General features: G+C 43.9%; 1 protein-coding gene across 2 annotated transcripts in view; it reads left to right on the plus strand.

Moving 5' to 3' along the window:
- SLC18B1 (solute carrier family 18 member B1) overlaps positions 1-10,513 on the plus strand; it is a 41,981-nt gene extending 31,468 nt beyond the window's left edge. The window contains exons 11-14 of one of the 2 annotated variants that reach the window (XM_029058434.2): positions 6,788-6,862; positions 7,721-7,814; positions 8,402-8,454; positions 9,943-10,513. In XM_029058434.2, coding sequence (XP_028914267.1) covers positions 6,788-6,862; positions 7,721-7,814; positions 8,402-8,454; positions 9,943-10,012 — 292 coding nt within the window. In that variant the 3' untranslated portion in view covers positions 10,013-10,513. The remainder of the gene's footprint in view (positions 1-6,787; positions 6,863-7,720; positions 7,815-8,401; positions 8,455-9,942) is intronic. The other variant, XM_029058435.2, reaches the window with a different exon arrangement.
- The last annotated feature ends 553 nt before the right edge of the window (positions 10,514-11,066 follow it).

Here is an 11,066-nt window from a genome sequence, read left to right on the forward strand (position 1 = left end):
CTTGTAGCAGGTTGCCATTAGTCTGCTGTGTGGCCTCGGGCAAGTCACTTCACTTCTCTGTGCCTCTGTTACCTCATCTATAAAATGGGGATTAAGAGTGTTAGCCCTATGTGGGACAGGGACTGAGTCCAACTTACCTTGTATCTACCCCAGCGCTTAGTACAGTGCCTGGCACATAGTAAGTGTTTAACAAATACCACCGTTTTTAGTATTATAAGTGCTTCTCACTTTAGTTTCAGGGACAAGTGATGTGTTATCAGATGATCACATGTATCTGTGGGAAGAGTTGGAAGGCCAGGACTTGTGAGAGTCTGATTGCAAGACTAACTCCAATATGTGGTGTTCTGAAGAGAAAAACCCTTTCAGAAGTTTACCTAGCACCTACCTCCCTCTGAGCTGTCCTTCATTCGCTGGTCTGATCTCACTTAGTGCTGTAATATCAAATCCATGCCTGGCCAGTTCATGTGCTATTAGGGCTGTTCTTACAAAGCAGTGACTGTTTGTATCGTCATGGAACACCCTTGTATTCCAAGATATGACACTGACCTTTTTTAGTATGGCTTTTTTCTATCTTTCCAGCACAGATAATAATGTTGGTATTTGTTAAGCGCTTACTATGTGCCGAGCACTGTTCTAAGTGCTGGGGTAGACACAGGGGAATCAGGTTGTCCCACGTGGGGCTCACAGTCTTAATCCCCATTTTACAGATGAGGTAACTGAGGCACCGAGAAGTCAAGTGACTTGCCCAAAGTCACACAGCTGACAAGTGGCCGAGCCGGGATTTGAACCCATGACCTCTGACTCCAAAGCCCGTGCTCTTTCCACTGAGCCAGTTGCAATCTACTGGTAAGCTGAGGGTCATTCATTCATTCAATAGTATTTATTGAGTGCTTACTATGTGCAGAGCACTGTACTAAGCACTTGGAATGAACAAGTCGGCAACAGATAGAGACAGTCCCTGCCGTTTGATGGGCTTACAGTCTAATCCCAGGCACAGACCTGGGAGTCCAAAGTCAAAAGGGTCAAAAGTAACAGCAGTAGAATATGAATATATAGGTTTAAACTCCTTGGAGGGGGCTGTCTTTGGGTACCTCACAGCTCTAGTCCTTAGAAACTTCCAGTCAGTATATGCAGAGCACTGTAAAAAGTGCTTGAGAGAATATATCACATTTGGTAGACATCCCTGCCCTCAAGGAGTTTACAGTTTGGTTCACACATTAAAATAAATTTTAGGTAAGGGAAGCAACTATGTATACACAAATGCTGAAGGAGGGGCCCTATCTGGAAACCATATTACAACGTACTACTCTGGACCTGGGAAAACCTTAGTTGTCCATGTGTGTGCACCCAGACTGGAATAAACAGGCATAGCAGTAGTCCTGGGTCCTCTCTGGGTGGCCCAGTGGTTCAAGCCGGAGCCTGGGTACTATGATTATATTGTACTCTCCCAAGCACTTAATACAGTGCTCTGCACAAAGTAAGCTCTCTCTAAATACGGTTGACTGACCGATGGACTGAATCAGTCTCTGTTGCTGATCAAGGTGGGGGCTAGAGAACCAATCTCCCCTGACTTGAGCTGGTCCTTGGGCGTCCCCTTAATTGGGAGGTGAGGGTCTCTGCCCTTCCCAGTGGATCTATGTATTCATGTGGAGGGATGATGGGGCGGGGGGAGACAATTTCCGTCAGTTCATGTTGTTGAGAAGCAGTATGGCCTAGTGGATAGGCCTGGGAGTCAGAAGGTCATGGGTTCTAATTCCAGCTCTTTACTTGTCTGCTGTGTGACCTTGAGCAAGTCACTTTACTTCTCTGTGCCTCAGGTACCTCATCTGTAAAACGGGGCTGGAGACTGTGAGCCCCACATGGGACAGGGACTATGTCCAACCTGATGTGTTTATATCCATCCCAGCGCTTAGTACAGTGCTGGCACCTAGTAAGTGCTTAACAAAGCCATAGTTATTCTTACTTTACAATTTACATTAGTTGGAGTTTTATTAAAATCCACACTGAAAGAAGTTAAAGGAGCACAGGGCACCTCTAAGTTCCCACCTGGCTCTCCCTCCTCCAGCTAACTCCATAAACCACAGAGCCTGGCAGCCAATCCTGGCTCCCCACCCTTGAGTGATTCTATGGATCGTAAATTGTGGAGGGTGGCTTGAGGTGGCTTGGAGCTGTCTGCACTGGGGAGAAAGGGCCATAAACCCTGGCGGTGGCCGCTTGCAGCTCCTGGGGTGAGTGAGAGCGGGAGGGCACAGGAGAGAGAGGGCTGCCTGACTGGATGACATTAGGAAAATCCCAAACCTACCTCTTTTCCGCAGCGCCTTCCCCCGTGAAACCCTTTTCAAACCTAAACTGACTGAGGAGCAGAGTGGCCTAGTAGATAGAGCACGGGCCTGGGAGTCAGGAGGTCATGGGTTCTAATCCCGGCTCCATCACTTGTCTGCGGTGTGAACTTGGACAAGTTACCCCAGTTACCTTATCTGTAACATGGGGATTATAAATGTGAGCGCCCTGTGGGACAGAGACTGTGTCCAACTTAATTTGCATGTATCCACCCAACATTTAGTACAGTGTCTGGAACATAGTAAATGCTTAACAAATACAATAATAACAATAATTATTATTGTTATTAGAGCACAGGCCTGGGCGTCAGGAGCACTTGGGTTCTTATCCCGACTCTGTGATTTGTCTACTGCTGTGTGACCTTGGGCAAGTCACTTAATAATAATGATGATAGTTGTTAAGCACTTACTACGTACCAGGCACTATACTAAGTGCTGAACTTGTTTGTGCCTCAGTTACCTCATCTGTGAAATGGGGATTAAGACTGTGAGCCCCATGTGGGACAGGGACTGTGTCCAACCTGATTAACTTGAATCTATCTACCCTAGTGCTTGGTATAGTACCTGCCACATTGTATGTGCTTAACAAATACCATTTAAAAAAAAAAAAAACTATTCATAATCAGCTTGGAGGAGGAGGAGCAGGACAATAAAATAATGTGGCTTAAATTGGATTTTCTTGGAGGAGGTCACCAAATAGCAGGATTGCTGCCCCTAAGGACTCTTTGCTTGTTGAACGGTCCTACAAGGAGCTCACAGTTTATGAGACTAAAGAACAACAAAGCAAATTAAAAATTGAAGAAGCCAATTCAATATTACGTGCCACCTTCACTCCCACCCGGGAGGCTCCTGCTTCCATCATGCTCTGTACACCCCTGACCAGCAAAGAAAACTGCTGCCATGTGCTCTCAACATCGCCGCAACAAGACTGTCAGCCACGCTGCTTCCCTGGGAACTATCGCAGGCTCTCCTCTGTACCACCAAAGAGCTTCCAGCCCATCCTGCCTTCTACTACCCTGGCAGGAAAGAGAAAAACACCCTCAGCATGAGACCTCCACAAAAAACCTGGAAGTCTGTGGCGACTGAAGTGGTTGCTGTGGATGCGCCCCAAACTCTGAGCCCCGGGGAGCCTGAAATTTTGTTCTTCTCCCTACAGATTTTGTTTTTATTTTGTACATTTGTGTTGTGTTTTATTATTTCTTCATTCCTGATGTGTCTATCTCCAGTCCCTTATGTTGTTAGAGTGTGAACCCCTCCATGTCTAATTCCCACCTGTGTATTCTCTCCCAGCACTTACTATAATGCTCTGCTAACTGAAAATGCTGCAGCATAGCCTTATGGATAGCACACATGGTTGGGGGTCAGAAAGGCCTGAGTTCTAATCTCGGCTCCGGTACTTGTCTGCTGTGTGGCCTTTGGCAAGTCACTTGACTTCTCTGGTACTCAGTTACCTCATCTGTAAAATGGAGATTAAGACTGTGAGCCCCATGTGGGACAAGGGACTAGGTCCAACGTGATTAGTTTGTATTCAGCCCAGCTCTTAGAACAGTGCTTGACACATAGTAAGTGCTTAACAAACCCCATTATTATTATTACTATTAATAATAATAGTACCTACCATTACTACTACCGCTACTACTATTAAATAACCCAAAACAGTACTTGGTTAAGGAGAGCATCAAAGTCCTCCCTGCTCCAGGCCTCAGTACTTGGTTACAAAAAACCACTTTCCCACTCTGACCATGCCAGAGAGCAGTTTAGGACTCAAATTCAAGTCGTGGCACCTGAGAGCATTAATGACATTCCCCTTCATACAAAATGTGACCTTTCTTACATCTGGGACCAGTTGCAATGAAAGACTGTTGACCTCTCTTTTCATCCACAAATTTTCATCTGCTCATGCCTCCAGGACATCTCCATGAGGATGCCCCACTAGCACCTCAAGCTCAACATGTCTAAAACAGAATTCCCCATCTTCTTTCCCAAATCCTTTCCTCCATATAACTTTTCCATCTCAGTTTTCAACACCACCATCTCCCCATGTCTCAAAGTCCTGTAAATGTGGCATTATCTCCTACTATTTGCTCTCTTTCAGTCTCCATCTTCAGGTTATCACAAAATCCCACAGATCCTCCCTCCACAACATTTCCAGAATCAGCTTCTTTCTCTAAACTGCCACCCTGCCGGTTCAGACACTTGTCATATAATAATAATAATGATGGCATTTGTTAAGTGATTACTCTGTGCAAAGCACTGTTCTAAGTGCTGGGGAGGATGCAAGGTTATCAGGTTGTCACACGGGCTCACAGTCTTAATGCCTACTTTACAGTTGAGGTAACTGAGCCACAGAGAAGTTAAGTGACTTGCCCAAAGTCACATAGCTGACAAGTGGCGGAGCTGGGATTTGAACTCATGATCTCTGACTCCCCAGCCCATGCTCTTTCCACTGAGCTATGCTGCTCAACTACTGTATCAGCCTCCTCACTATCTCCTGCCTAGTGTCTTTCCACTTCAGGCAGTCTGTACTTCAGTAACTTCTGTCCAGCTTATTTTTCTCAAATGCCCTCCTGGACATATCTCCTCACCCCTCAAAAATCTGCAGTGATTACCCATTCCTATCCACATCGAAAAAGAAACTCCTGACCGGTGGCTTTAAAACCTGGCATCAGTGCTTTCCCTCCTACCTTGCTTTCACTTCCCAAACTTGGTGCCTCAAGCCAATTTACTGTGCCTTGTTCTCTTATCCCTCCTAGCCAACCTCTTGCTCCAGCTCTCCCTTCTGCTTGGAAGTCTCTTCCCCTTTACATCCAACAAACGACTGCTCTACCTATCTTCAAATTACAACTGAAATCACACCTCCTTCAGAAACCCTTCTCTGATTCACCCTCTTCATCATATATCCCTCACTACACTGCCACTTTTGCATTATCTAAGCTTTGTAAGCTGCCTTCTAGATTGAAAGCGTCTTGTGGGCAGGGATTGCGTCTACCCGCTTGTGTTATACTCTTCCCAAGCACTTAGTACAGTGCTCTGCAAGCAGTAAGTGCTCAGTGAACACCATCATTTGATTTGAAACTCATACCTCCACCCCCAGTGGCTCAAATGCACATAAATTTACACCCTAATGCTTTCTCCTACCCATAATTTGTTTTAGTGTTTGTCTTCCCTGCTAGACTGTAAACTTGAAGGCCGATATCAAATCTAGTCTATTGTACTTTTGCAAATGCTTAGAGCCGTGCTCCGCACACAGTAGGTATTCAACTAACAGCATAGATTGAACTCCAGTGTAAGCACCCGCACACAGTAGGTATTCAACTAACAGCACAGATTGATTGAACTCCAGTGTAAGCACTTAAGGTTATAGTGGTCATATCCTTAGCAACGGGCATTATATTTGGAAGCATTTCCACTAAAACATAAAAACAGTTCTGCATTAAATATAACTTGAACACTTGACGTACAAACACCTCATGCCAGACTGTAATTGGTAGTCGAAAGGGGGAATTCCTGGCTCTTCCCATTGTACACACAACCACACACCTTGATGAATCTTCAAAAGTGCTCCAAGACTGTCAGTAGACAAACTTCAGTCAGTTGGGGTAATTGTTCTCATGAAGACCTGGTCCAAGATGCCAGCAGAGTTCTTTGCTAGGTTTTACCTTCCCTCTCCAGGATCCTGCAGTGATCCTTCCTAGACCAGTCCTCGGAGGCAGTGTGGCATAGTGGAAGGAGCCCCGGGTTGTAGTCCTAGCTCCATTACTAGCCTACTGTGTCATCTCCGAGTCACTTGACCTCTTTGTTCCTCATTTGCATTGTATTTTCAAAAGTGCTTAATACACAGTAAGCGCTCATAAGTAATATTGATTCCCTCATCTGTAAAATGTGAATAAAGTACCCGTTCCCTCTTCCTCTTAGATCATGATTTCCATATGGGACAGAAACAGTCTGAGCTGATTATCATGTATCTACTCCAGCACATCTGTTAAATACTATGTGTCAGGCACTGTAAGTGCTGGGGTAGATACAATTTATCAGGCTGGACACAGTCCCTGTCCCACATGGGGCTCACAGTTTTAATTGAAAGGAGGAAGATTTAATCATCATTTTACAGATTAGGTAACTGAGGCACAGAGAAGTTATGTGACTTGCCCAAGGTCACACAGCAGACAGTTGGCAGAGTGGCAATTAGAACCTAAGTCTGCTCACTGCCAGCCCCATGCTCTTTGAAGGTAATGCCTCAAAGCATCTGTGGCAATTGATTGGGTTCACTATTTGCCTCTTTTTACTTGTCGATATCAATTCTTGCCTGTTCCTCCTAATTTCTGTTTCCCAGTGCTTGTTAGGTATAGTTTTTTCTTCACTGAAATGTGAGGTTTTAGGGTGCTATTTTTATTGTAGTTTTAGGAAAAATTTTTGTCCAACAGTTGCATTTATGCCTGTCTTTCCAGTGAAAATGGGTTTGAAGAAGGATTAAGCACTCTGGGACTTGTTTCTGGGCTTTTTGGCGCAATGTGGTCTCTTGGGTAAGTATGCGATATCAAGTGCCTAAACAGGGTAAAATTGGTTTCTTAGCTTGAGAGGACACAGCCATTGCCTTGATTAGGGATCCAAACTCACGGTGTCTTGCTGCCAAACCCTGACATTTGGGTTCTCAGGTTTTTGAGGTGTTTAGGCAGGAGAATCTGGAAGACAGCGCCAGCTGTTGATGGGACTTTAAAGCTGGAACTGGGGATTTAGGAGTTCCGATCTTTCTTCCAGTTCACTGGTCCTATTACTTTTACACAAGTCATTAAACCAACCTGTATATAGTAAAAAAAAAAAAGAATGGCACATCCCTGTGATGTCTCAGACAGAAGTGAATGTCAGAAGCCTGGAGAAGAATGTTACCATAGCTGTTTTTTTTTTTTCTTTTATTTGGCTGGGCCTAAATTCTCAAAAAATCTTGACCCCATGAACCCATGCTGATTTTCTATGGGAAGTGTTACCACTCCGAACTTGGTTTACCACCTGTGACCCAGAGAAAATAGCTGAACAACTCTTCCTTTTTACCAGGGGATTTTAAAATACTTTTTTCTTCAATTATTAAGCCTCCTGAACTTATTTTGAGAGAGACAGGAGGGAGAATTTTAATAGAACTTGGTACCATCTTTGGCAAGACGCAGAATATTTTCAGTCAGAAGGTGCACCATTCTTAATCCATTTGGGTCATAAGCAGAGGGTTGAGGGGAGGAGAGAGAGAGAGAAAGAGAAAGAAATGTGGAATTATTTGTCTTGGAGTATTTGCTTTTCAGGGTTAAGCGAGAATCTGTGCCAAATCTAATTTGAAAGAATGGACTTTTGCTATAGTAATTTCTTCCTTCCCTACCTTCCTCACATACTAGTGGTTTTATAGGACCAACGCTCGGTGGATTCTTCTATGAGAAATATGGCTTTGAATGGGCAGCAGCCATCCAAGGTCTCTGGGCTCTGGCAAGCGTAAGTACACAGACATAGCTTTTATTCATATTTTGTTCTTCCATAATATGGGATTTCCATTTCCAATGAACCCCAAAATTAAAGAAAATTCACACTATAGTACATGTGTACATAATGAGAAATAACATGGTGTAATGGATAGAACATAGGCCTGAGAGTCAGGAGGCATTAGGTTCTAATTCCACCTCTGCCACTTGTTTGCTGTGTTACCTTGGGCAAGTCACTTCACTTCTTGGTGGCTCAGTTACCTCAGCTGTAAAATGGGGATTGAGACTGTGAGCCCCACATGGGACAGGGACTTTGTCCAACCCAATTTACTTGTATCCACCCCAGTACTTAGTACAGTCCTTGGCACAAAGTAAGCACTTAAATGCCAAAATTATCATTATGCGTCTTAAATGCACACAGACATTTCTTCTTACATTGTGCCCCATCCAGATCAAGGCACATCATCAGAAGAACGTTCCCTTATTTCCTAACAGAGTTTTATACCCATCTGTGGCAAAAATACACATTTGTAGAGAATGCATTTTTGAGGACTTTCTAGCCTCTGAAACCTTGGGTAACTGATAACTCTTTTGTTAAAGGGCCTGGTGATGGGACTATTTTATATCTTTGAGCATTTCCAGAGGAAAAAAAGGTACTTCCAGATATTATTTTATTCTTTCTTTTTTTCTAGAAAAGACCAAAGTCTAGTGGTGAGAGCTCAGGCCTGGGAGGCAGAAGGACCTGGGTTCTGATCCCAGCTCCACCATTTGTCTGCTGTGTGACCATGGGAAAATCATTTAACCTGTGCCTCAGTTACTTCATCTGTAAAATGGGGATTAATCAATTGAATTTATTGAGCACTTACTATGTGCAGAGCACTGTACTAAGTGCTTGGAATGTACAAATCGGTAAGAGATAGAGACAGTCCCTGCTCTTTGACGGGCTCACAGTCTAATCGGGGGAGACAGACAAAAACAATAGCAATAAATAAAATCAAGGGGATGAACATTTCATTAAAACAATAGCAAATAAATAGAATGATAACATATAATTTAAAGATATGTAAGTGCGTGGTGTTGGAAATGGGAAGAATATCAAGTGTCCAAAGTTCTCAGATTGAGGTGCATAGATGAGACAGAAGGAAGACCAAGTCAGGGAAATGAGGGCTTAATCAGGGAAGGCCTCTTGGAGGATATGTGACCTTAGTTTTGCTTTGAAGGTGGAGAGGGTGGTGAGTCTAGTATATATGGAAGGGAGGGAGTTTCAGACTGGGGTGGGGTTGATGTGGGAAAGAGGTTGGCAGTGAGATAGACAAGACTGGGGCACAGTGAGTAAACTGGCACTGGAAGATCAGAGTGTGCAGTCTGGGCTGTAGTAGGAGATTAGTGAGGTGAGGTAGGGTGGGGCAAACTGCATGCTTTAGAGTCAATGTTAAGGAGTTTCTATTTGTTGTGGAGGTGGATGGGCAACCATTGCAAGTTTTGAGGAGTGAAGAGATATGAACTGAATATTTTTATTGATAAATGATTCATATAGCAGAGTGAAGTATGGATTGCAATGGGGAAAGACAGGAGGTTGGGAGGTCAGTGAGGAGGCAGGTGCTGTGGTCAAGCCAGGTTAGGATAACTGCTTGGACCAACATGGTAGCGGTTTAGACAGAGAGGAAAGGGCAGATTTTAGCAATGCTGTGAAGGTAGAACTGACAGGATTTGGTGACAGTTTGAATATGTGGATAGGATGAGCAAGATGAGTTGAGGAGATCGCCGGGGTATGGGATTGTGAGTTAGGGAGGATAGTGGTGTCATCTACAGTGATGGGAAAGACACAGGGAGGACAGAGTTTGGGTGCAGAGATAAAGAGTTATGTTTTGGACATGTTTAATTTGAGGTGTCGTTGGGACATCCAAGACTGGAACATTAAGACTCTAAGTCCCATGTGGGGCAGGGAGTGTATACAACCTGATTTGCTTGTATCCACCCCACTTCTTAGTATGACTGGCACATTGTAAGCCCTTAAATACTATTATTATTATTATCAGACATGCAACTCTGTGAACCCTATGCCAGAATCCCTGACAGAAACTTTCAGGCCACAGTTTGTTGTGTCCTTAATCCCTATACATTTTGTTTTTGCTTTCCAGTAAATCTATATTACAAACGGTTCCCAGCACAGAGGAAGAGCAAGCTTGCCTTTTGCCTGGTGAAATGTAGCCAAAAATATTCTGCATTAATATAATGCACCGAAGATCTCTTCTAGAGACCGCTTACCTGGGTGGCTTTGGAAATGGTTCCCGAGCACGCTCTCCATTGAGACTCACTCCTAGTACTCAGAGAATTCTTTAACACTAAGTGTCTTCTGGATCTTCCTGCATTGGGTTAAATTTGAAAATTCTGAGAATCTGCCCTGTCTACTGCTCTTGATGTACAGATGTGGAAGAAATGATGTATATGCCACAATGTCAAGCACGCACTGTTGCTGTTTGAAATGAATGTCAAAATGTCCAACCCTGAGTTTGAAGATATCGTTGGTCTTGTTTGGCATCTTGCCACTTTGACGCACTGATTCTGGGAATAGTTTTTCAGGAGGTGAGGGTGGGAAAGGGATGTTGTGTCAAATCAGAATATTTCAGATAATATGAAGTTAACTTAGTAATGAAAAAACGAATGTTATAGCCAGTTGAATAAAAATAAAAGACACTTCTTTCTCACAGAGTTCTGCTAAGCTTGTTTTAATTGAGAGGTCTCCCTGGGGAAGAACTGAGCTGTAATAGAAAGTCATTAGGCTTTTTCAACATCTTGGCTTTTCTCTCTTCCAAATTTGGATCCTAGGGACTAGTCAGAAAGGCCAAACCCCTTGATGTTGTGTAGTAACAGGATCACTTCCTGAACCTCACCTCATGTGGCCCACATGAAAGGAACCTGCCATTTGAATGCCCTGGTGTGTGTCTCCAGTTATGGAAGGCAGAGTGAATGTGCTCTCAAGGAGAGCTTAAAGAGTTTGAGCAGTTCAGTATGAAGGGAACAGATTTGTTACACTTTGTCTATATTTTATACTGGGTGGCCTGGGATTCTGGGTGTCATCTTTCTGTCCAGACACTTCATTCATTCAGAATGAATGCTACACCCAGAAGCAGCGTGGCTTAGTGGAAAGAGCCCAGGCTTGGGAGTCATAGGTCATGGGTTCTAATCCCAGCTCCGCCACTTGTCTGCTGTGTGACCTTGGGCAAATCACTTAACTTCTCTGTACCTCAGTTCCGTCACCTAT

The sequence above is a fragment of the Ornithorhynchus anatinus genome, chromosome 2 (genome assembly GCF_004115215.2).
Source record: "Ornithorhynchus anatinus isolate Pmale09 chromosome 2, mOrnAna1.pri.v4, whole genome shotgun sequence".
Lineage (NCBI taxonomy): Eukaryota > Metazoa > Chordata > Mammalia > Monotremata > Ornithorhynchidae > Ornithorhynchus > Ornithorhynchus anatinus.